General features: G+C 45.6%; 1 protein-coding gene across 1 annotated transcript in view; it reads left to right on the forward strand.

The window, feature by feature from the left end:
* The first annotated feature begins 3,000 nt into the window (after window positions 1-3,000).
* LOC126188410 (protein amnionless) overlaps window positions 3,001-27,409 on the forward strand; it is a 150,280-nt gene continuing 125,871 nt past the window's right edge. Inside the window, exon 1 of the mRNA XM_049930013.1 lies at window positions 3,001-3,040. Coding sequence (XP_049785970.1) covers window positions 3,001-3,040 — 40 coding nt within the window. The remainder of the gene's footprint in view (window positions 3,041-27,409) is intronic.

Consider the following 27,409-nt stretch of genomic DNA (forward strand, 5'->3'; position numbering starts at 1 on the left):
ATTTTTTGTATAATTAACTACTCACCCGAAATCGATGAAACTGGCGTTACTTCTCGACGTAATCGCCCTGCAGACGTACACATTTTTCACAACGCTGACGCCATGATTCCATGGCAGCGGCGAAGGCTTTTTTAGGAGCCTGTTTTGACCACTGGAAAATCGCTGAGGCAATAGCAGCACGGCTGGTGAATGTGCGGCCAAGGAGAGTGTCTTTCATTGTTGGAAAAAGCCAAAAGTCACTAGGAGCCAGATCAGGTAAGTAGGGAGCATGAGGAATCACTTCAAAGTTGTTATCACGAAGAATCTGTTGCGTAACGTTAGCTCGATGTGCGGGTGCATTGTCTTGGTGAAACAGCACACGCGCAGCCCTTCCCGGACGTTTTTGTTGCAGTGCAGGAAGGAATTTGTTCTTCAAAACATTTTCGTAGGATGCACCTGTTACCGTAGTGTCCTTTGGAACGCAATGGGTAAGGATTACGCCCTCGCTGTCCCAGAACATGGACACCATCATTTTTTCAGCACTGGCGGTTACCCGAAATTTTTTTGGTGGAGGTGAATCTATGTGCTTCCATTGAGCTGACTGGCGCTTTGTTTCTGGATTGAAAAGTGGCACCCACGTCTCATCCATTGTCACAACTGACGAAAAGAAAGTCCCATTCATGCTGTCGTTGCGCGTCAACATTGCTCGGCAACATGCCTCACGGTCAGCCATGTGGTCGTCCGTCAGCATTCGTGGCACCCACCTGGATGATACTTTTCGCATTTTCAGGTCGTCATGCATGATTGTGCGCACAGAACCCACAGAAATGCCAACTCTGGAGGTGATCTGTTCAACAGTCATTCGGCGATCCTCCAAAACAATTCTCTCCACTTTCTCGATCATGTCGTCAGACCGGCTTGTGCGAGCCCGAGGTTGTTTCGGTTTGTTGTCACACGATGTTCTGCCTTCATTAAACTGTCGCACCCACGAACGCACTTTCGACACATCCACAACTCCATCACCACATGTCTCCTTCAACTGTCGATGAATTTCAATTGGTTTCACGCCACGCAAATTTAGAAAACGAATGATTGCACGCTGTTCAAGTAAGGAAAACGTCGCCATTTTAAGTATTTAAAACAATTCTCATTCTCGCCGCTGGCGGTAAAATTCCATCTGTCGTACTGTGCTGCCATCTCTGGGACGTATTTACAATGAACGCGGCCTCATTTTAAAACAATGCGCATGTTTCTATCTCTTTCCAGTCCGGAGAAAAAAAAATCGGAGGCCTTAGAACTTGAATGCACCTCGTAATCATATGTCAATTCTAGTATAATACACTCCTGGAAATTGAAATAAGAACACCGTGAATTCATTGTCCCAGGAAGGGGAAACTTTATTGACACATTCCTGGGGTCAGATACATCACATGATCACACTGACAGAACCACAGGCACATAGACACAGGCAACAGAGCATGCACAATGTCGGCACTAGAACAGTGTATATCCACCTTTCGCAGCAATGCAGGCTGCTATTCTCCCATGGAGACGATCGTAGAGATGCTGGATGTAGTCCTGTGGAACGGCTTGCCATGCCATTTCCACCTGGCGCCTCAGTTGGACCAGCGTTCGTGCTGGACGTGCAGACCGCGTGAGACGACGCTTCATCCAGTCCCAAACATGCTCAATGGGGGACAGATCCGGAGATCTTGCTGGCCAGGGTAGTTGACTTACACCTTCTAGAGCACGTTGGGTGGCACGGGATACATGCGGACGTGCATTGTACTGTTGGAACAGCAAGTTCCCTTGCCGGTCTAGGAATGGTAGAACGATGGGTTCGATGACGGTTTGGATGTACCGTGCACTATTCAGTGTCCCCTCGACGATCACCAGTGGTGTACGGCCAGTGTAGGAGATCGCTCCCCACACCATGATGCCGGGTGTTGGCCCTGTGTGCCTCGGTCGTATGCAGTCCTGATTGTGGCGCTCACCTGCACGGCGCCAAACACCCATACGACCATCATTGGCACCAAGGCAGAAGCGACTCTCATCGCTGAAGACGACACGTCTCCATTCGTCCTTCCATTCACGCCTGTCGCGACACCACTGGAGGCGGGCTGCACGATGTTGGGGCGTGAGCGGAAGACGGCCTAACGGTGTGCGGGACCGTAGCCCAGCTTCATGGAGACGGTTGAGAATGGTCCTCGCCGATACCCCAGGAGCAACAGTGTCCCTAATTTGCTGGGAAGTGGCGGTGCGGTCCCCTACGGCACTGCGTAGGATCCTACGGCCTTGGCGTGCATCCGTGCTTCGCTGCGGTCCGGCCCCAGGTCGACGGGCACGTGCACCTTCCGCCGACCACTGGCGACAACATCGATGTACTGTGGAGACCTCACGCCCCACGTGTTGAGCAATTCGGCGGTACGTCCACCCGGCCTCCCGCATGCCCACTATACGCCCTCGCTCAAAGTCCGTCAACTGCACATACGGTTCACGTCCACGCTGTCGCGGCATGCTACCAGTGTTAAAGACTGCGATGGAGCTCCGTATGCCACGGCAAACTGGCTGACACTGACGGCGGCGGTGCACAAATGCTGCGCAGCTAACGCCATTCGACGGCCAACACCGCGGTTCCTGGTGTGTCCGCTGTGCCGTGCGTGTGATCATTGCTTGTACAGCCCTCTCGCAGTGTCCGGAGCAAGTATGGTGGGTCTGACACACCGGTGTCAATGTGTTCTTTTTTCCATTTCCAGGAGTGTATATTTGTCCAACGAATACCCGTTTATCATCTGCAATTCTTCTTGGTATCCGAAAGAATAGACACTATATCAATATAATTGTATTGTTTTGTGGTTAGAAGATTAAAGACGTGTAGGGCGAACAGGGAGAAGTGCAGCTGTGTAATCGTGCAGTGAGTTGAGTGGTACGGTGACGTGTGACACCGGACACCGCAGGCCACATCTGGCGCAGTCGGTTTGGGGGCCAACCGTAACGGCCAGTCTGCAGTCTGCACCCGGCATGGCGACAACACTGCGAGCTCCGCTGCCGGCGACCGCCGGTGAGTGAGCGTGGGTGGCAGGAGCGCGCGCTACACGCCAGTCACTGAGAAATCTCCAGCAAACCATTGCTGTTGTCTAGACAAACCGTGCACACAATCTTACTCGACAGATGTTCCTGTCGTTTTTAGGGTTTCGCACCTCAGCCGGTAAAAACGGGTCCCTGATAGGATTGCTTTGTTGAAGGTGTGTCTGCCTGTCTGTCCGTCTGTTGAGACCTCTTTCTCTCAGGAGCGGCTAGAGATATTTATATCAAATACAAAGTTCTACTGTCCCTTGACGGTATAAACAAATTAATCTTCTGAGTCACTGCAACCAAAAGATAAGGCCATTTATCTCTAAATGTACTCGTAAAAGGGAATGTGGTGACTGACTGTCTTGTCACCGCCCAGCGCAAGCGGCTAAGCCCAGAAACTGGATATTCGGTGAGGGTGTTTATCTCATACTGTAGGCGTCGTTAAGAAGGGATGTTTCTAAATTCCACCGCTCAGCGGGTGAGAGGGTAAAAGGTTTTTTGAAAACATATCGCTGCTAAGGCAATTTTGAAGCTAGAATTACGAAAATTGGTGGTCATTTTTTTCTGTTTTCCGTCTTTTCCTTAGTTGCTTTAGATTTGTATATACCGTCTATGCAACTAAGAAATGGCAGTTTGTTGCCCATCGCTCCGTGTTACTTACGATTTCCAGTGCTGTTAACTCATGTGAGTGGTCCTGTAGATGTATTGGTTGGTTTCCATTCTCCAGCTAGCTGGTTTCTGGCGCTCTTTCACCTACATTTGTCACACCGCACTTTCCATTTTGTGATCAACATACGTGTGTTTTCGGTTGGCAACACTACACACCGAAAACACACATATTTTGTTCACACAATGGAAAATGCATGCGATATATGCGATGTGACAAATGCCGGTGAAAAAACATCTGGAACCTGCTGTTATGAAGTCATGCTGATTAATAGTGCAACAACAAAACTTAATTTAAGATCAACACTCGATATAAATGATATAACGGCTTGTTTATAGCATAGACGTCTCCGCAGTATCCTTTCTTTCAGGAGTGCTAGTTCTGCAAGGTTCGCAGGAGACCTTCTGTAAGGGTTGGAAAGTAGGAGTCGAGGTACTGTCAGAAGTAAAGCTGCGAGGACGGGGCGTGAGTCGTGCTTGGGTAGCTCAGATGGTAGAGCACTTTCCCGCGAAAGACAAAAGTCCAGAGTTCGAGTCTCGCTCCGGCACACAGTTTTAATCTGCCAGGAAGCTTTATACGGTGTGTTCAAAAGTAACGAAACCTTATGGAAAAATGAGTAATTTGCAAAAGTTATCGAAAGTGGTCCCTATTTTGCGATTCACATAACTGAATAAATGTTCTTAAGCATATGTCGCGATGCCTACGGCCTTGGTTCGTTGAACACACTGTTCTCGTCAAACCAGCGAAGATAAGCTGGCCGCTATCGCTGAAACAACCATTTTTTTCCGTCTGTATTTTAACCTGACTATTAAAACCTTTCAAAATAATGCTTTCCGAAATAACCGATTTTCGATTTTTTGCTGCCGTTATTTCCAGTAATAAACGTTGACTTGGACCAAAGACTGAAAAATTCTAAGAAGGTGAAGGAATAGGAGCTCTCGATCAGTATGGGATTTAGGCTGTGGTAGAAATCGGTCTTAGTTTCTGCAGCACTGTCGGCGAATGTGAAGAAGACGGGCGCGGCGACGGCGAGAGGGAAAGGTCACAAGCTGATGACCTTCGCGCATCACCAATTTTTGATGGTATCGGTGTTTCACTCTGAAGAAGTCACAAAATTAAGACTTCAGTTATTATACCATGTTTGTAGCACGTCAGTACAATTATAGGTACATCGATCAAAGTTGGTTTCTCTTTCATGGAACTTGTGGATATTTTCTCCTGATGTCGCAAATTTCTTGTGCCTCGTCCTTGTTTTTAAATTTTTGAAGCAAGTGTATTGTGCTTTATTGTTGCTTGATGTAGTAAAATAATTCAAAACTAGGAATGATTCCATTCCGCAAACAACAGATGTCTCAGGACAACGAGAAACTACCGTATAGACCAGGTGCGGGGAAGTTTTGCACGCTGCATGTGCAGTCTAGCGTCTAACAGGCGACGCTACCCGGCAGTACATACATATTGTCTCAGCACTGCTGTACCGATTCTTACACGTTTGTTGCTAGTTGCTAACTGTCGGCGTTGTTACAAAAACTACACTGATCGCTTTTCCTATTTTCTGCAACAGTTTAATACTCCAAAGCAAATACAACTTTACAAATAAATATTGCCCATTTTAAAAAAGAAACGTTTTATTTAAAACATTATAGTACTGCTGCAATAGCAAATTGATATACTGATTTTTTTAACTGGTTGTAGGTAAAAAATGAAAAAAATCCTGTTACAGTTGAGATCAAACGAATATCGAAAAATACCATTTAATCGGAACTAAAATACCGGTATCGGTTTTAACCGGTCGGTTTTTCCCATTCCTATGGGCATGGCCGGTAGTTGGATGGGTAACCGTCTCGGTACGCCACGCGTTGTTGGCAGCTTTCCCTTTACCTTTCCGGCCAAGCAGAGGAGTGGTGGTGGCGTAAAGTTCCCGATCACCAGACTTGGCAGCAAGCCCTGGATTAAATCCCAAACCTCTTTGCAGTGTCTCGTGGAGCGACGGCATATTACGCTGCTGATGGTGATCCGTCCGTTGGATGGCGACTTAAGCTTGGCGACCTCCTTGGTACTATTCGAGAGGAGTAGCCCTCATGTAACGCAAACGTGACACTACACTACAGACGCTTCCATTATAGTCATTTACATTTATCAGATACCCTAAAAAATCAATTTTTACACTTCGCGAAGGAAAGGAAAAATCTTTCCAATTAAGTGGCAGAGCTTGGGATTACCCAGCCAACCATGTCATACCACTTTTACTTTTACGTATGTCATAACGTTTATCGAGGAACTACAACAACGCATTGTTAATTGTCATTTTGCCATTGGGAATAGATCGACGATCAGTTCTGCGGGCAACAAACTTACAATATTCTCACTATAAAAAATTTCATTCACAGTAACATGTATGTCTTTCCTAATGAGCTCGTCGACCTTTCCCTTGTGCACCGTGGAGGCAGTTCGAAGGCAATCTACGGAAAAGCTTATCTTGAGTGCTCGAGTTTCCACAGTGGAGGTGGTCACCCGTCTCCCAACAGTACAGTTGGCCAACGAGCACATCTCTACATGCACTATAAACACTGAGATGAATCTCCTCCTTCACAAGGTATTCGACGACTGCACGCTGTCCAAAAGAAACCTTGATGTCTGTCATTTTGTAAATGTGGCCTGACGTTACGCCATAGACATTTATGGCGTTACGAGGAATGACAACTGACGTCGAAAGAATTTTGAGCTACGATGCTAGATCCTAACAGGTCGGTGTAGATCACACAAGTGTGTAACTGAAATGTTCGGGAAACTTATACGGGAATCCTTTGTAGAAAAACAACATAGTTCTCGCGAAATCCTGTTGTGTAAGTTTACGGGAAGTATATTCGAAGAGGACAGTGCATCATTATGCTACCACCATCGTGTATGTCGTTCAGAGACCATGAGAATAAGATGAAAGAGGTTAGCGCACCTAAAGACGAGTATGCGCAGTCTTTTTTCCCCGCTCAGTATGCACCTGGACTAGGAGAGAAAATCTATACTATTGGTGTGATATACCTTCGTGCACCCTACAATGACTCGTGACGTATATATGCAGTGTAGAATGCGTTAACACACGATGTCAAGCCTGCAGATTATGTTAAAGTTGCCCTTTTCATTACATTGTTGTAATTTGCTGTTGTAACAAAAGGTTGTTCACGACTTTCAGTATGGCCCTCGAGCGTATGTATCATATTTATTCTCCTGTACTATTTTTACTACACTCCCTCTAGATACGGCTATTCGTATGACTACTATATTGATTTCAAACCTTAATAAGCCACTGCGGTACAACGGTTATTATTTTTTTTTGTCTTGACACGGATCCTGACATTTTCTCTGTAGTAAGTCGGTCCCTGAATATGTAGTTTCTTTTTATTCCTCGTCCATAGCATCACTGCCTCTTAAAATTGAAGGTAACGCCTAATCAAATTTAATTTCACTGATTTACGTACTAACATGTGCTAGCCACCTTCATTTTTAAACTGTTATCTGAGCGTCATAGTTAATAGTATTCAATACACTAAAACTACCCGTGATAATAACTTTATTGATTTAGGAAGGAGTGCCGGTGTTGATCTCTCGGTCAGCGTCAGCATACCTGTAACAGGTTCATCATCGTTTTGTGTCCGATAGGTCATATACCAGATGCACAGTGTAGGGTGATGGTGGCGATTTGTTTGTGCGTCAGTGGGCGAGTTCGTCGGTTTCCCTGCTGTAGCCTGTTGGTCGGTTTTAATAGCAGCTGGCACATCCAGTCAACGTTGCTGATATGCAGGGGCTTGCCGACGTTTGTCGCTTGTTGGTGTATGTTAGCTTGCCATATGTGGTTATGCCCTAGCTAGTAGTGTCTGGCCGCTTATGCTCCCACCTATGTTTGTGATCATAGTTTCCCAGAGTAAAGATGAAAGGATTGTTCGAGTACAAAATTGTTAAGGCTTTCGTGGCCACCTGTTGACAAACAGCTTATTGACTTCTGTCTAGGGCTCTTCGGCCGACGTTCGTCTGATGATTTTACTGACGTTTCTCCAGCACGAGTGGCTGGCATTGTCAAAGCTTCACCCTCTATTGCCTGTGGTGAACTGGGGCCGAGCTCGCGGCTGCAGACTGTATGTCTTTGACAATGCTAGCCACACGTGCTGGCGAAACAGTTAAATCATCAGACGAACGTCTGCCGAAGATTCCGAGACAGAAGCCAATAGGCAGTTTGATTGTTCGAGTGTCTCGAGTTCCTGTATAGTCATGTGGGGTGTTTTATGGATTCTTCCTTGAGGGTTTCAAGGCGTTATTCATTGTGAAGATCCACGGTGTGTGTGTGGCGTGGAGCGTTGCTAATGATGCGTAGCACTTTGTTCTGTATGATCTGCAGGCGGCGCAGGCGCGTAGAAGCTGCATATCCCCAGGCGGGAGCTGCGTACGTCATCAGAGATCGAATCAGTGTCGTGTATATGGACCTCGACATCCTCTTATTCAGTGTGCTTTCCCTGTTGAGCATTGGGTAGAGTTGTTTGAGCCTCGCGTGCGCTCTGTTGGCAACGTATTCGATGTGGTCCTCACATGTAAGTTTCCGGTCCAGCTAGACATCTGACTTTCCCTCGGAAACATAATGGGCGTGTATATAGTGTTATCTGTCTACAGTGTTGATGTTTGCGCAGTAGTTTCGGTCTGCGTGTGAACAGGACTGCTTCGCACTTGTCGACGTTTACTTTAATACGCCATCGTTCCAACTAAGGCTCGGCAATTCTGACTGCCGTCTGTATTCGTGAAGCCGGCCGGTGTGGCCGAGCGGTTCTAGGCGCTTCAGTCTGGAACCGCTCGACCGCTACGGTCGCAGGTTCGAATCCTGCCTCGGGCATGGATGTGTGTGATGTCCTTAGGTTAGTTAGGTTTATGTAGTTCTAAGTCTAGGGGACTGATGACCTCAGAAGTTAAGTCCCATAGTGCTCAGAACCATTTGAACCATTTTTTGTATTCGTGAATTAATGTTCGACGGTTTCCAATCTTGCGCAAGGATGGCTGTGTCATCCCCGTAGATGGCTAACGTCGTGTTCTGTGTTGCTGGGAAGTCGTTAATGTGCAGACTGAACAAGATGGGCCCCATGATGCTTCCCTGGGGAACTTCACTTTCGATACCGTTTTGTGTCGATTGTTTGCCCTGCACGTCAGTGTTGAAACATCTTTGCGTGAGATATGAGTATATGAGACGTACGAGTCCGTCCGAGAAACCAGCTTCGCTTAGTTTGCGTATAAGGCCGTTGTGTCAAAGACGGTCGAAAGCTTTTTCGATGTCCAGGAACACGGCCCCTGTGGTTTTATTCATGTTGCAGCCGTGTGTTATATGTTCGACTATGCGGAGGAGCTATTGTTTTGTTGAGTGGTGATTCCCAAAGCCGAATTGCTCCTGTCATAAGGTGTCATTGGCGATGCAGTGCCTAGTGATGTGTTTTAGTATTACCTTCTCAACAATCTTTCTAAGCGAGTATAGTAGACTAATGGGTCGGTAATTCTGTGGGAGGGAGTGGCCTTTCCCTGGCTTCCTGAACATCAGGACCTTGGTCCCTTCCAAAAGTCAGGGAAGTGTTGGTGTTTTAGGATGGCATTCGTTATGTGTGCAAGGTATTCTGCGGCTCCCTCCGTGAACTCCAGCAGGACACGGTTCTGAATGCCATCAGGCCCACGGGCTTTCCTAGCTTTGGTATGCTTGATAACCCATGTAATTTCATTTGTACTAGTGCGTCTAATTTCGTCACGCGTGGGCTGGGATACAAGTCACGTAACCTCCTGGTCCATTTCAAGTGTGAATTCTGGATGTGAAGGAGCCATATTCGGCATGAAAGACGCTGCAAGTGTTGTGGCCATAAGCTCTGCCTTCTCCGTCGCGGAGTAAGCTGGGCCCTTTGGTTTTTGTAGAGTGGGAATGTAATGTTTCTCCCTAGTGAAGTATCTGTCTATCGTCCACACTCCAGGGCGTGTGGTATCTAGCCCTGCGAGTTTCTGTCCCCATTGTTTGTTTAGAAATGTTTGTATTTTGTCCCGTTCTGGAGTCTGTTGACGTGCAGTTGAAAGAACGGGCGCCTGGTACGCTGCCAGGATCTCCTGAGGCGGTTCCTCATTGAGATAAGGCCGAGGTTTTCCTGGGGCAGGGCTGTCGAGTATTGTTTTGGTATTTGTGTGGAATGGGGTCCGTCATTGCTTCTTGGACGGCAGCAGTAAGAGCCTCCACAGCCCCATCAATTTGTTGCGTGTTGTTAGTTTTGTGGGTGTCCGTAATACGACTATCAACTGTTTCCTTGAACAGTGCCCAATTCGAGCGCTTGTTGTTCAGTATCCTGCATGGTTTTGGGTCCTGCAGTGTTTCTTCCGTGTGCAGTATTACAGGCATGCGGTTTGAGTTCAGATCTTTTTCAACCATGAGGTTGAGTGTGCATGTGATGCTCTTGATGAGGGCTATGTCTAGCACTTCCGGCCTGTGTCGGGCCTGTGTAGGAACGAACGTGGGGACGTCCGGCCCAAGTATAATGTAGTTTTGGCCTAGTACGTGCTCGTACAGTTTATTGCCGTCGGAGGTACGTATTCGTGAGTTCCAGTCGGCGTGTTTTGCGTTTAGATCTCCAGCGGCGATTACCCGCGGTGCTATGTTGAGAACTGTGCTGATATCGCGTGTTGCTATGTCTCTAGGAGGATTGTACAGCGATACCAGTGTGGTGTTGGCTCCGTTGGACTTGACCCTGACGGCCCTGGCCTCTAGTCTCTCAAGTGCAAGGAGCTCGATGTTCGTGTGTTCTGTGTCTCTGTGTATGATGATTGCTGTGCCGCCTCCCCTCCTGCCATCAGCTCGGTCGGTACAATAAACAGAATAGCCTGGGATGTTTGGCTGTTTGCGAGGCGTAAGCAGTATTTGTTCTTTAGGACGATTCGGATACCCTTTCGCTCCATGAACGCAACCATTTAGGCTCTTTTGTTTGCAATCCCGTTGGCATTCCAAAACAGGATCTGTGAGTTTGTGTTGGCGTCAGCGTTTCGGGGCTGGTGTGGCGTATTATCCATGTATTGGTGTAAATAGTGGCGTGATAATGGCTTGTATGCTAGTCCAGTTGAGCGAGCCCGACATGAACTGCTTGAAGAGTTGTGAGACACACCCCATAATCTTCATGACTACTTCGGTGGTCGTGAGTCCTGGGAATAATGTCTCCATTATCCGTCGGAGTGTTGAGGTAATGTTCTAGGTGTCGGCCTGTGGGTTGTTGGTTGTGTTGACGGCCGCTGGTACTTGTGTTGGCGTCTGGTGTGGGCTGGCTTGTGTGTCAGCTGTTTGAGTGACGGCTGTGGGCGCCTGAGTGGTCTCTGTAGTGAGTGGGTGTGTTGCGTGGATCTTTGTGTTGGTGTTCGAATTGTGTTCGTGCGTATTACTGTCCTGTTGTCTGTGTGCTTGTTGTGGTGTGGTCGTGTCTCTCCTGTTCCTGTTGTTTCTCCTTTCCCTTCTCTGGCGTTGTGGTTGTCCTTGTGTTAGTGCGTCTTCTGTAGTCTGTGGTGTGCTGCAGTCCGCGATCTCAGGGGGTAGGGTGTTGTTGTTATTTATGTTGTGTGGTGTATCTGGTGCGGGTCCGGTGCCGGGTGTTGTGTGTATTGGTTGTGTGTCTGTTGCTGGGGATATTTGTTGTGCGCGTGCTGAGCCCTCAGGTTTCTCTGACCGCCCTGCGGTGCTGGGGCTGCCAGCGATCACTTCAGCAAAGGATATTCCACTCCTTACTGGGCGCGGGGGCGGTATCGTAGCTGTGCTGGCGGTAGTTTTTGTGTTTTTTGCTATTTTGCGCCTCAGGCCTTCTTTGTACGCTATACACCCCAGCGAGACCGCATCGGATACGCGAGTGCGCGAAGCGCTGGCAGTTGTGGCATTGTTGAGGGCTGCTCAGCGTGTTGTAGATTCCTACGTTTACGCCCATTTGAAGGTCGCGGGACTTGGCCGCGTCGACCAACTCCGCCATGTAGTTGTGAGATGATCTCACTGTGCCGAAATCTGTCATTGGGATTACACGAAAGCACTCCCATCCGAGGGCGATGAGTTCCTCTGTACTGGCTCGATCGGGGTTCGTGAATCTATCCCCTCGATCACGTACTGCTGTGTTATTCCAGGACTGTCCTGTACGTGAAATGTTCTACCTTTCTTTCTTTAAGGAAATCCAGCAGATTCGTGTCGTCTGATTTGTTCGACACGTACAGTGCGGCGTGGTTCCCAGTGAGTTTGGAGTAGAATGTTGTGGGGTTGTGGTTCTTATTAAATACTTTGTTTAGGACACTAAGGTCTCTGTAGTTGAGTATAATGACAGATGGGAAGCCATTCGAGGACTTGTTCCGAATCTGCGTAGCTGCTTATGTGTTTGTGTGTGCTGCAGTCGCAGGGTTGTTCGTATTGTTCCCTGTGTTGCTGGTGTTGCTATTCAGCGATGTAGTTGGAGCTGGCAACAGCACTCGACGGTTGCCTCGTGAGTTTGTGGACTCACTTGTTTGTGTATTTTGGAGCGGTTTGCGTCGTGGACCGACCTGCTGCCACTGTCCGTCTTCGGAGTTGTTAGTGTCTTCTGTCGGGTCTGGCTCCGATTCGGTCGGTGCCTGAGCCGCCAGAGGTGAGAGCGGGGACACATCTCCCGTGTTTGCGGCAGGCGCTTGTGTCTGTGGAGCGTGTGTCTGTGTTCGTGTGTGTTCACCCCACATTAGCAGCTCGATCAGCTGTTGCTGGTCCTTCGAGGCAACTGCCTCTCGGAACGCGGAGAGTGGGACAGAGATGCTGGCGGGAACAGTCGGCATTCCCGCCTCTTGTGCTGCATCTTTACTGCCGGTTACTGGAGGGGATATGCAGGAAGCACCGGACATAATTCCTGTATAGGGACTTTTTATTTGGATAGGTTCAAGGGAGGGAAATTTTGATCTTTTCGATACAACAACTTTTGCTTTTTCGGCGAGAGTGCAGTATATTGTGTACATAACTGCGCGAAGTGCAATGCGCGGCGCAAGAGAGCGCGAGTAGAAGAGATCGGCCTACAGTGCGCGGGGTTGTCCGACGTGAACGGGCTCCTGGCACTGACAAAACCCTACCAAAGAACGGGAGAGTCCCGCTGGGGGGTTTGCAACCGAGGTTGCGGAGAGTTGAGCTGAAGCTCTTGCCGCTTAGCGCTCGGTTTGCGCTGGTTCTCGGCGCTCAGAAGAGCATCACCGGCAGCTAAGCCTGCTGCAGCTTGTTACAGACCACTCCGAAGAGCCAACAGCGGGCAGCTACGCCAGGTGCAGAGAGCAGCGGTCCGCTCGGGTCGGCTGCTCGACTGCAAATTACTCACGGTACACTCGTGAAATGGTCGTACGGGAAAATCCCCACTTCACCGCTACTTCTTGGATGCTGTGTCCCATCTCTTGTGCGCCGACGCCGACTGTAACATCACGATCAAACTCACTTAAATCTTGATAACCTGCCATTGCAGCAGCAGTAACCGATCTAATAACTGCGCCAGGCACCTGTCGTCTTATACAGGTACAAGGTTACAAAAAGGTACGGCCAAACTTTCAGGAAACATTCCTCACACACAAATAAAGAAAAGATGTTATGTGGACATGTGTCCGGAAACGCTTAATTTCCATGTTAGAGCTCATTTTAGTTTCTTCCACCTACGCTCAATGGAGCACGTTATCATGATTTCATACGGGATACTCTACCTGTGCTGCTAGAACATGTGCCTTTACAAGTACGACACAACATGTGGTTCATGCACGATGGAGCTCCTGCACGTTTCAGTCGAAGTGTTCGTACGCTTCTCAACAACAGATTCGGTGATCGATGGATTGGTAGAGGCGGACCAGTTCCGTGGCCTCCACGCTCTCCTGACCTCAACCCTCTTGACTTTCAGTTATGGGGGCATTTGAAAGCTCTTGTCTACACAACCCTGGTACCAAATGTAGAGACTCTTCGTGCTCGTATTGTGGACGGCTGTGATACAATACGCCATTTTACAGGGCTGCATCAGCGCATCAGGGATTCCATGCGACGGAGGGTGGATGCATGTATCCTCGCTAACGGAGGACATTTTGAACATTTCCTGTAACAAAGTGTTTGAAGTCACGCTGGTACGTTCTGTTGCTGTGTGTTTCCATTCCATGATTAATGTGATTTGAAGAGAAGTAATAAAATGAGCTCTAACATGGAAAGTAAGCGTTTCCGGACACATGTCCACATAACATATTTTCTTTCTTTGTGTGTGAGGAATGTTTCCTGAAAGTTTGGTCGTACCTTTTTGTAACACCCTGTATAGGCGTTGCAGACCGCAGCGTCGTATTCTGCTTGTTTACGTATCTTCTCAGCATTTCAATAGGCATGCCTATACCAGTTTCTTTGGAGCTTCAGTGTACTACTACTTCTTCCTACCGACTCCTACTTTCTCCCTCTTTTTCTTCGTAGTAACTGACTATGGTGTTCTTAGCCTACTTGTAACTAAGTACAAAGGTACGGTAGTGGTTTCCAGATATTTATCACCGTTCGAGTTAGTGTTAAAAAGAACTGACAGTTGTCCGCCGTTGGGGGCAGTGACTTGTGCCTATTGTCTCTATATCGAATACGAATTACTATGACTTGCATTAAATATTGGAATATGCAATGTATGTTACACTCATATATTCAGTTCTCTGGATAGAACAAATTTAGCTGCGCATTCCACTGGACTGCTCCCAACAGTAAAACCAGTAAGGGACATCTGGTATACGTTTTGCGTAGTGGTGGAAACCGGAAACTTAACACTACGGCATCCGATGGGAGTGATGGGCAAACCTGCATATATGGAATGGTTAAACTTAAAACATCCACGGAACATTTAGTTAAACATGTTGAAAACTTTTAGACAAACACAAAATGAAGGTACATCGTCGCTGATCTCAAAACTAGTTGTACGAACGAAAGACACGAACGTAAAACCAACTCGGACTGAGTTAGATCATCACCAACCTTAATTAAAACGAACAACTGTCAGACCATAGTAGAACAGGACATGTAAGTAAAATTCTTGTGCGAATTTGTAATACGTAAAATGTGGGTTAATAAAGTAGAACTACGTCGAACATATTCTTCAAACGTTACAAAGTGCATATAAACACACCAAAAAAAAAGATTTGCGTCACCTCGGTTCCGAGAGTTCCTGAACGTATACAGAAAATTGGAACAGAGATCAATATAAACATCATTTCCGCCCTTTTCATTGCTCAGGAAAACCACACATTGCATATTGTACCACCATACAGCGAGACCTTCACAGGAGGTGGTCCAAATTGCTTTACACACCGGTACTTCTAACACCCAGTAGCACGTCCTCTTGCACTGATGCATGCCTCTATTCATCATGGTTTACTATCCACAAGGTCATCAAGGCACTGTTGGTCCATATTGTCCCACTCCTCAACGGCGATTCGGCGTAGATCCCTCAGAGTGGTTGGTGGGTCACGTCGTCCATAAATAGCCCTTTTCAGTCTATCCCAGGCATGTTCGATAGGGTTCATGTCTGGAGGACATGCTGGCCACTCTAGTCGAGCGATGTCGTATCTTGAAGAAAGTCATTCACAAGATGTGCACGATGGGGGCGCGGATTGTCGTCCATGAAGATGAATGCCTCGCCAATATGCTGCCGGTATGGTTGCACTATCGGTCGGAGTATGGCATTCACTTATCGTACAGTCGTTACGGCGCCTTCCGAGACCACCAGCGGCGTACGTCGGCCCCACATAATGCCACCCCAAAACAGCAGGGAACCTCCACCTTGCTGCACTCGTAGGACAGCGTGTCTGCGGCGTTCAGCCTGACCGGGTTGCTTCCAAACACGTCTCCGACGATTGTCTGGTTGAAGGCATATACGACACTCATCGGTGAAGAGAACGTGATGCCAATCCTGAGCGGTCCATTAGGCATGTTGTTGGGCCCATCTGTACTGCGCTGCATGGTATCGTGGCTGCAAAGATGGACCTCGCCATGGATGTCGGGAGTGAAGTTGCGCATCATGCAGCCTATTCCGCACAGTTCGAGGCGTCACGATGTCCTGTGGCTGCACGAAAAGCATTATTCAACATGGTGGCGTTGCTGTCATGGTTCCTCCGAGCCATAATCCGTAGGTTTTGGGCATCCACTGCAGTAGTAGTCCTTGGGCGGCCTGAGCGAGGCATGTTATCGACAGTTCCTGTCTCTCTGTATCTCCTCCATGTCCGAACAATATCGCTTGGGTTCACTACGAGACGCCTGGACACTTCTCTAGTTGAGAGCCCTTCCTGGCACAAAGTAACAATGCGGACGCGATCGAACAGCGGTATTGACCGCCTAGGCATGGTTGAATTACAGCCAACGCTAGCCGTGTACCTCCTTCGCGGTGGAATTTCTGGAACTGATGGGCTGTCGAACTCCCTCCATCTAATAGGCCTTGCTCATGCATGGTTGTTTACATCTTTGGGCGGGTTTAGTGACACTTCTGAACAGTCAAAGGGACTATGGCTGTGATTCTTCCGTGGGGAAATCAGGTGGTACACTGTCTTACTCGTAGTAAACCATTCCATCTCGCTCATTTTCAAACATATCTAGATAGACAATATCAATGACAGTTTCCCCCATGAAGAGGAAAGGGCCTTACACTTTCAGTTTGCCAAGGGCAGAAAACACATTAATTTTTGGGGCCGTCATGAACGTTTTTCGACACTGCATGTGCATTTTAGCGGCTTCAATTTCTGCAGTTGTGTGTGTTCACCATGCCACCGATATGAAATGTTGATTCATTGCTGAACCCAAAACACACAGCGAGCACGCTCCGCACCAGTGGTGGCGCCCCTAGTGGTGGAATGGGGTGCTGATGCGTTATGTGGATCAAACTTGAGATTGTTTGCTACAAAATGAAGTTATCTGAATAAATTCCTGTTGTTGTTGTTGTGGTCTTCAGTCCTGATACTGGTTTGATGCAGCTCTCCATGCTACTCTATCCTGTGCAAGCTTCTTCATCTCCCAGTACCTACTGCAACCTACATCCTTCTGAATCTGCTTGGTGTATTCATCTCTTGGTCTCCCTTTACGATTTTTACCCTCCACGCTGCCCTCCAATACTATATTGGTGATCCCTCGATGTCTCAGAACATGTCCTACCAACCGATACCTTCTTATAGTCAAGTTGTGCCACAAACTTCTCTTCTCCCCAATCCTATTCAACACCTCCTCATTAGTTATGTGATCTACCCATCTAATCTTCAGCATTCTTCTGTAGCACCACATTTTGAAAGCTTCTATTCTCTTCTTGTCTAAACTATTTATCGTCCATGTTTCACTTCCATACATGGCTACACTCGGTACAAATACTTTCAGAAACGAATTCCTGACACTTAAATGTATATTCGATGTTAACAAATTTCTCTTCTTCAGAAACGCTTTCCTTGCTATTACCAGTCTACATTTTATATCCTCTCTACTTCGACCATCATCAGTTATTTTGCTCCCCAAATAGCAAAACTCCTTTACTACTTTAAGTGTCTCATTTCCTAATCTAATACCCTCAGCATCACCCGACTTAATTCGCCTACATTCCATTATCCTCGTTTTGCTTTTGTTGATGTTCATCTTATATCCTCCTTTCAAGACACTATCCATTCCATTCAACTGCTCTTCCAAGTCCTTTGCTGTCTCTGACAGAATTACAATATCATCGGCGAACCTCAGAGTTTTTATTTCTTCTCCATGGATTTTAATACCTACTCCGAATTTTTCTTTTGTTTCCTTCATTGCTTGCTCAATATACTGATTGAATAACATCGGGGAGAGGCTACAACCCTGTCTCACCCCCTTACCAACCACTGCTTCCCTTTCATGCCCCTCAACTCTTATAACTGTCATTTGGCTTCTATATAAATTGTAAATAGCCTTTCGCTCCCTGTATTTTACCCCTGCCACCTTCAGAATTTGAAAGAGAGTATTCCAGTCAACATTGTCAAAAGCTTTCTCTAAGTCTACAAATGCTAGAAACGTAGGCTTGCCTTTCCTTAATCTAGCTTCTAAGATAAGTCGTAGGGTCAGTATTGCCTCACGTGTTCCAATATTTCTACGGAAACCAAACTGATCTTTCCCGAGGTCAGCTTCTACTAGTTTTTCCATTCGTCTGTAAAGAATTCGTGTTAGTATTTTGCAGTTGTGACTTATTAAACTGATAGTTCGGTAATTTTCACATCTGTCAACACCTGCTTTCTTTGGGTTTGGAATTATTATATTCTTCTTGAAGTCTGAGGGTATTTCACCTGTCTCATACATCTTGCTCACCAGATGGTAGAGTTTTGTCAGGACTGGCTCTCCCAAGGCTGTCAGTAGTTCTAATGGAATGCTGTCTACTCCCGGGGCCTTGTTTCGACTCAGGTCTTTCAGTGCTCTGTCAAACTCTTCACGCAGTATCATATCTCCCATTTCATCTTCATCTACATCCTCCTCCATTTCCATAATATTGTCCTCAAGTACATCCCCCTTGTATAGACCCTCTATATACTCCTACCACCTTTCTGCTTTCCCTTCTTTGCTTAGAACTTGGTTTCCATCTGAGCTCTTGAAGTTCATGCAAGTGATTCTCTTATCTCCAAAGGTCTCTTTAATTTTCCTGTAGGCAGTATCTATCTTACCCCTAGTGAGATAAGCCTCTACATCCTTACATTTGTCCTCTAGCCATCCCTGCTTAGCCATTTTGCACTTCCTGTCGATCTCATTTTTGAGACGTTTGTATTCATTTTTGCTTGCTTCATTTACTGCATTTTTATATTTTCTCCTTTCATCAGTTAAATTCAATATTTCTTCTGTTACCCAAGGATTTCTACTAGCCCTCGTCTTTTTACCTACTTGATCCTCTGCCACCTTCACTACTTCATGCCTCAAAGCTACCCATTCTTCTTCTACTGTATTTCTTTCCCCCATTCCTGCCATTTGTTCCCTTACGCTCTCCCTGAAACTCTCTACAACCTGTGGTTTAGTCAGTTTATCCAGGTCCCATCTCCTTAAATTCCCACCTTTTCGCAGTTTCTTCAGTTTTAATCTACAGTTCATAACCAATAGATTGTGGTCAGAGTCCACATCTGCCCCTGGAAATGTCTTACAATTTAAAACCTGGTTCCTAAATATCTGTCTTACCATTATATAATCTATCTGAAATCTGTCAGTATCTCCAGGCTTCTTCCATGTATACAACCTTCTTTTATGATTCTTGAACCAAGTGTTAGCTATGATTAAGTTGTGCTCTGTGCAGAATTCTACCAGGCGGCTTCCTCTTTCATTTCTTAGCCCCAATCCATATTCACCTACTACGTTTCCTTCTCTCCCTTTTCCTACTACCGAATTCCAGTCACCCATGACTATTAAATTTTCGTCTCCCTTCACTATATGAATAATTTCTTTTATTTCGTCATACATTTCTTCAATTTCTTCGTCATCTGCAGAGCTAGTTGGCATATAAACTTGTACTACTGTAGTAGGCGTGGGCTTCGTGTCTATCTTGGCCACAATAATGCGTTCACTATGCTGTTTGTAGTAGCTTACCCGAATTCCTATTTTCCTATTCATTATTAAACTTACTGCATTACCCCTATTTGACTTTGTATTTATAACCCTATATTCGCCTGACCAAAAGTCTTGTTCCTCCTGCCACCGAACTTCACTAATTCCCACTATATCTAACTTTAACCTATCCATTTCCCTTTTTAAATTTTCTAACCTACCTGCCCGATTAAGGGATCTGACATTCCACGCTCCGATCCGTAGGACGCCAGTTTTCTTTCTTCTGATAACGACGTCCTCCTGAGTAGTCCCCGCCCGGAGATCCGAATGGGGGACTATTTTACCTCCGGAATATTTTACCCAAGAGGACGCCATCATCATTTAACCATACAGTAAAGCTGCATGCCCTCGGGAAAAATTACGGCTGTAGTTTCCCCTTGCTTTCAGCCGTTCGCAGTACCAGCACAGCAAGGCCGTTTTGGTTAGTGTTACAAGGCCAGATCAGTCAATCATCCAGACTGTTGCCCCTGCAACTACTGAAAAGGCTGCTACCCCTCTTCAGGAACCACACGTTTGTCTGGCCTCTCAACAGATACCCCTCCGTTGTGGTTGCACCTACGGTACGGCTATCTGTATCGCTGAGGCACGCAAGCCTACCCACCAACGGCAAGGTCCATGGTTCATTCCAAAATGCTACCGAGCGAGGTGGTGCAGTGGTTAACACACTGGACTCGCATTCGGGAGGACGACGGTTCAATCCCGCGTCCGGCCATCCTGCTTTAGGTTTTCCGTGATTTCCCTAAATCGCTCCAGGCAAATGCCGGGATGGTCCCTTTAAAAGGGCACGGCCGACTTCCTTCCTCATCCTTCCCTAATCCGATGACCTCACTGTTTGGTCTCTTACCCCAAACAACCCAACCAAAAATGGTAAAGTCTTCGACTCATCCTGTAGTAGAATATGATAAACCATCAGAACACTGCGTTTTCGCCATTTACCTCGTTTTGGACAGCAATTATAAGACATGCATATATTCTTGCTATTAAAATTTTAGTGCCGTATAAATGTAATAGGCCGCCTCTGAATTTCCTCTCGCAACCTACTACCCACAGGTAGCTCCGTTCGGTCAGAGTTAATGTGGCGCCCTGAAACACCTTTGCTGCTTCGGAAAGTTCCATCACAGCTGCTCCACGCTGTAGCCGTGCGAGGGTAACAGGCCCGCCTCGCATTTCCGGAACTTGTAACGCGGCCGTCGCGTTTTACTATTTAAACACGACTATTAGTAAAGACTATTGCCCTGAGGTGAATCGTGTACACAACGTCGTGTTACTACAAAAAAAAAAAACCTGCAGTTACTGTTCCCTTTAAGATTTAGTTTTATGCAATAGTGATAGTGCTTGACAGGAACGTGAAAAAAAAAAAAAAAAATCGAGCACACGTAGTGTGTCGTCTGAACTTCTATGTGTATATTATTGAAATTAAAAAGGTAGAATGGAGTAAAAAGATATTAACAAGGTTAATGAAGGTGTGGTGTATGATTTATAAAGTGACTTTTCAACACTAATTTTACGTAACAAATGCACAGCCACAGACAAGGAATCGCAGTTATACTCATGCGCACCAGCCATCCTGATTTAGGTTTTCCGTGATTTCCCTAAATCGTTTCAGGCAAATGCCGGGATGGTTCCTTTGAAAGGGCACGGCCGATTTCCTTCCCAATCCTTTTCTAACCCGAGCTTGCGCTCCGTCTCTAATGACCTCGTTGTCGACGGGACGTTAAACACTAACCACCACCACCATACTCATGCACATTACATTATTATTAAGCCAGCACAAAAGTAACATTGCAAGTTCTGGAAATAACATAATAATGAATATTTTGTGGAGCCAGTATAAAATTATGAAATTACTGTGGTAAGTTTTAAATCCGAAATGCTATCAAATCTATTTCAAGAAGCGAAAACATGGTCTCTCAAAATGGATTTCAGTGTCAAATAGTATTAATGAACTTAAATTATGCTATTCAAAATCATTTTGTTGTAACGTAACAGTTAGTTATTTCAGTCATAGTTCTAATATTTCACCACAGATCTAATTTTTATCATGACGGGTGAAACAGTCATTAAAATACTGAATTATTCTTTTATTACTCACAACATTTTATTTTAAAAATTCACATTTTTCAAGAAAGGTTGAGAGGTACACTTTAGAATGTCTCTTGCACTTAATCTGTATAGCTGGTCGTATACACTGAAGCTCCAAAGAAACTGGTATAGACATGCGTTTTCAAATACAGAGATATGTAAACAGGCAGAATACGGCGCTGTGGTCTGCAACACCTATGTAAGACAACAAGTGTATGGTGCAGTTGTTAGATCGGTTACTGCTGCTGCAATGGCAGATTATCAAGATTTAAGTGAGTTTGAACGTGGTGTTATAATCGGCGCACGAGCGATGGGACACAGCATCTCCCATGTAGCGATGAAGTGGGGATTTTCCCATACGACCATTTCCCGAGTGTACCGTGAATATCAAGAATCTGGTAAAACATTAAATTTCCGACATCGCTGCTGCCGGAAAAAGATCCTGCAAGAACGGGACCAAGGATGCCTGAAGAGCGTTCTACGTGACAGAAGTGACCCGTCCGCAAATTGCTGCAGAATTCAGTGCTGGGCCATCAGCAAGTGTCAACGTACGAACTATTCAACGAAACATCATCAGTGGGGACTTTTGGAGCCGAAGGCCCTGTCACGTACCCTTGATGACTGCACGACGCAAAGCTTTACGCCTCGCCTCTCCCTGTCAACACCGACATTGGACTGTTGATGACTGGTGGGACGAGTCTCATTTCTAATTGTATCGAGCGGATGGACGTGTACGGGTATGGATACAACCTCACGAATCCATGGACCCTGCCCGCATCTCGTGGTCGTGCGGTAGCGTTCTCGCTTCCCACGCCCGGGTTCCCGGGTTCGATTCCCGGCGGGGTCAGGGATTTTCTCTGCCTCGTGATGGCTGGGTGTTGTGTGATGTCCTTAGGTTAGTTAGGTTTAAGTAGTTCTAAGTTCTAGGGGACTGATGACCTAAGATGTTAAGTCCCATAGTGCTCAGAGCCATTTGAACCATGGACCCTGCATGTCAGCAGAGGGCTGCTCAGGCTGGTGGAGGCTCTGTAATGCTATAGGGTGTGAACACTTGGAGTGATGTTGGACCCCTGATACGTCTAATTACGACTCTGTCAGATGACGCGTACGTAAGCATCCTGTCTGATCACCTGCATCCATTCATGTCCATTGTGCATTCCGATGGACTTAGGCTATTCAAGCAGCGCAATGCGACAACCCACATGTCCAGAATTGCTACAGAGTGGCTCCAGAAACACTCTTTTGAACTTAAACACTTCCGCTGCCTACCAAACTCCCTAGACATGAACATTATTGTGCATATGTGGGATGCCTTGCAACGTGCTGTTCAGAAGAGATCTCCACCCCTCTCGTACTCTTGCGGATTTATGGACAGCCCTGGAAGATTCATGGTATCAGTTCCCTCCAGCACTACTTCAGACATTAGTCGAGTCCATGCCACGTCGTGTTGCGGCACTTCTGAGTACTCGCGGGGGCCATTCACGATATTGGGCAGGTGTACCAGCTTATATGGCTCCTCAGTGTATATTCCCGAAGTAGGTTTCGTAGTTTTAGTGGCGGACAGGTATTTCTTCTCTGTGGTGAAGTTTTGTGCCTAATACTGCATGGCTTTAAACGAGTTCAACCATCCTCTCGCTATACTGACACTTTATTTACGGCAAGATACTGCTCTTCTGTTGAACTCTGCCATTGCATACTCCTGCTGCTCACATACTTTTGTAGGCTGCTGACCACAGTATCCCAGGGTGCACTGCAGCACATCTAGGACTGATGGGTGGACGCACCAACAGGCGTCAACAACCACAATAATAGTCCCAGTCAATGTAGGCCACTAGTAAATAACAATACCAGCCGCATTCCACCAGCAGTAAACAACAACGTGTTTACCGGAAGGCCTGTGAAAGGTTCTGCGCAAAACTCGCTGTGCCAGTATCATCAACCAAGGCGTCTGCATGCAATGCAGTACGGATTATTTCTTCTGTGGCAGTGACACGCCCATGGGAGGACAGAACAAGTGCCCTTTTTCTCAGCATGTATTTGAGAAGCCGCCTGTCACGTAGTTAGCTAATTATGTGTGCAGCGCAGTCCAGGAGACTCCACTCCAATGAGCAGCCAAGACATCTACAAGTGTGAAGCCGTCGCAGTCACCTGTGACCACTGGCTGGTTGGACTCTGCCCCTGATGGACAATAAATTACAAATTCGACTTAGCATCTCAGGGAGAAACTCCTCAGTTGGACGTAACCTCAGTAATTAACTATCTACTAAACGTAGTTGAATAGTGATTCATTAACTTTTATTCAGATTTGACGTTTCAAATGAACTCTGTATTTCTTCTGAAAACTCACAGTGAGAAGATTAATTTCTTGAGTGAATCAATATTAAGTTGTGAGGACTTTGCATCCAAAGTAACTTCCGCATTGTGTTTAACAGTATTTACACTGACTTTAATAAAATGTTTGTTTTCTATTCGCTTCCTGGGAATATCAGTTAGCATATGTTGTTCCACTTCTGGTCACATCACGTTTCCTTTCTGAACAACAAATATAGTCTTTGCCCTCCCTAGTGCAGCTCTCTTTCAAATTCTAACAAAATGTACAGAAATAAGTATTATCTTCCACGAAATACATTCTATTATTTGCACAGTATTTAAATATTTAACAAAAAATTTATCATTGAAAAATAGTTAAATTACAATTTCACACAGACAGTTCCAAAACTGAAAGCGTTCTACACCTCACTAACAAGTGACACTGAGTGTTACTTTTAAAACACATAGAACCATATATTGAGATAATGAAGCCATCACCATCGAAGGGTGGCAAGGAATACAGTGCATGACCCAGTGAATGCAATAAGACAACAACCACACACCAATCCAGACAGACTAATAAATCTGGTGGTACTGCATTCATGAAAAGAAAACTGATATTTCAAACTAAGTTATGTAAAAACTGAGAAAAACGAGAAAGAAGGTAAAGTGTATCTCAGTGCATCGATATTAACTGTGTGTTCCATCACAGATGTTGCGGGGGCAACCATGAGTCACTAATATCTCCGGTCGGTAAGGGTGTAACTCACCACTGGAATGTATTAGTTTCTTCAGTAACAATGAAAATGATGGATCGTCGAGTGCACAGTCGTCTCACTGCGCAACCAGTGCCACCGTTTAAAGGAGACTGCTGTGTTTGTTTGTTGTTGGCTGGCTCTGAGCACTATGGGACTCAACTGCTGAGGTCATTAGTCCCCTAGAACTTAGAACTAGTTAAACCTAACTAACCTAAGGACATCACAAACATCCATGCCCGAGGCAAGATTCGAACCTGCGACCGTAGCGGTCCTGCGGTTCCAGACTGCAGCGCCTTTAACCGCACGGCCACTTCGCGTTGTTGCTTTAGGGAGAAAAACAGCTGAGGTCATAAGCGCCCGTGTTATAGCTTAAAATGGCCACTTACCGAATGAATTTGGAGTGGATAATACTCAGAGCCTAATCGACTGCAGCAAACGGATAGCTAAAAATGATCACTTCCCTTTTGATTAGGTTACTCAAACGGTTAAAAATGGAATTTCGTTCGCCATATTACTACGACGAATGAAAAGTGAAAAGCGATCTAAAGCTCGTACTGTATCTGCTAAAATATCTGAAAACTCAGATGGCAAACATACATTAAAACGCAAACGATTATAACATCGGCATTGGGACAGAAAATGGTGCACCGTCAATGGTTGTTTGCATTAAGCACAGAATGGTGCGGGGTCGCCACTTAACAAATGACCTTGACTGAAACGACAGTGCCCAGTATGTAGCCTAGTTAAAACTATCTCCTCGCGACGAGAGGGGCGAGAGGAAGTCGTCCAAGCCGTTGGGAGGTGTTTAATTTCCCGGAGTTTGTTCACATACAGAGAATACCAGTGTTCTTGCCAGAAAGACGCAATGTTTCTACGAGCGACAACATAGAGATTTTAATGGGACACTATTTCTAACATAGCCTTTTTTCTTTATAGAAGTAGCCAATACCAGGATTAATCCCGAATCTGGTATAGGTTAACATTCTCGGCTGTTTCACTGAAAGAATTTCATTTGATTTTGTATACAATGTATTATATTTCTGACTAAAATGTATTAAAATAAATTAATTTGTTTGTACTCTGTACGCACAGTTAAAATTACTCTTCCTGTAAAAATATTTGAAATATTTGAATTTCTGATATACTTAAAATTTATAGTATTATTTACGCAATCTAACGCTAATTATTAAATTTATTTCTGAATTCATTTGCTAAATAACGACATATTTTAGCTAAGATTCTTCTTTTGTCAAGAAAGTATGTAAACTCTTTTGCTTTGTAAACTCTTTGGAGCATTGTGAGTACCGTAGAATGTAAGTAGTAGTGGGCATGGTTCTGATGGAAATGCACGTATTTTGCTAATATCGTGAACAACAATGTAATTGAAACTTCCTGGCAGATTAAAACTGTGTGCCGGACCGAGACTCGAACTCGGGACCTTTGTCATTCGCGTGCAAGTGTTCTACCGACTGAGCTACCCAAGCACGACTCACGCCCCGTCCTCACAGCTTTAATTCAGCCAGTACCTCGTCTCCTACTTTCCATATCAGCGCACACTCCGCTGTAGAGTGAAAATTTCATTCTAGAAACATCCCCCAGGCTGTGGCTAAGCCATGTCTCCGCAATATCCTTTCTTCCAGGAGTGCTAGTTCTGCAAGGTTCGCAGGAGAGCTTCTGTGAAGTTTGTAAGGTAGGAGACGAGGTACTGGCGGAATTAAAGCTGTGAGGATGGGGCGTGAGTCGTGCTTGGGTAGAGCACTTTCCCGCGAAAGGCAAAGGTCCCGAGTTCGAGTCTCGGTCCGGCACACCGCTTTAATCTGCCAAGAAGTTTCATATCAGCGTACACTCCGCTGTAGAGTAAAAATTTCATTGTAGGAACAATGTAATTGATGGTTTTATGAAAATCGAAATTGTAATGACGATGTGATGTTTAGTAATGTGACAAAGAATAAAATTCAAGAAATATACAGGCAAATCTTCAGCAGTTATTTAGCCATCAGGAACCCACAATGCTATAAAAATTAAAGCCTCAAGAATGTACCCCTAGACGCAAGAATTGGAGCCAACAACAAGAGAAAATCAAGTAAAAAGTTTTTCTTTTGTATATCTTACCCCTCTCAAAGCTTTTGAAACTAATGAAGATATTAAGAAAAATTTAGTAGTGATGTGTGGGAGGGTAAGATTACAAGATCATGTGAAACGGCAGAATAGCCAAAAGGCCTAAGCAGTTGGACTGCAGCCTCGGCAGCAGCATCGGAAACTTCATTCCCCAACACTCGGACGTGACCAGAGACCAAGTTGAATATCACGTTGGCTCCATCATCAGCGAGCGAGCGGAGACACTCTTGGAGTCGTTGTACTAAGGGCTGATGTATGTATAGCACAGAGGGGCTCTGGAGAGCACTAAATGAATTGGAACATAATACACAATTCAGAAGCCTTGGCGGAAGGCTTCGCAGTAAAAATCTAGCACTGTTCTAGAAGTCGGTATCTAAAATGTTTCGTAAAATGAAGAACAAACCGCCTTCAGACACAAGTTGCGTTTATTTACTGCACTATGCATTTCGAGCCCTGGAGGCTCATCTTCAGGTGCTTTTTAGTGATTTACATCAGGTTTTTTAGTTGTTTGCCTGTTGATATTACATTTTTGTGTTACAACATGGTATATTGTAGATATAAGTTTAACAGCGTTAATAATATGAAACTAACCTACAGTTTAACATTGTATGATGTCTGCTTCTGTTGTGCAGTTGGTATACACAATACACATCTTTAATTTTACAGTACATACTGGGATATATACATAGTCACACACTTTTTTGCACATTGTAGTAGCAGAACGTAAGCATGTCAAAGATTCTCGTTCATACAGATGTTATACTTCTAAATATAATCGATTTTCATGTTTCACAGAAGATAATATGGTATAGT

Source organism: Schistocerca cancellata, chromosome 5 (genome assembly GCF_023864275.1).
Source record: "Schistocerca cancellata isolate TAMUIC-IGC-003103 chromosome 5, iqSchCanc2.1, whole genome shotgun sequence".
Lineage (NCBI taxonomy): Eukaryota > Metazoa > Arthropoda > Insecta > Orthoptera > Acrididae > Schistocerca > Schistocerca cancellata.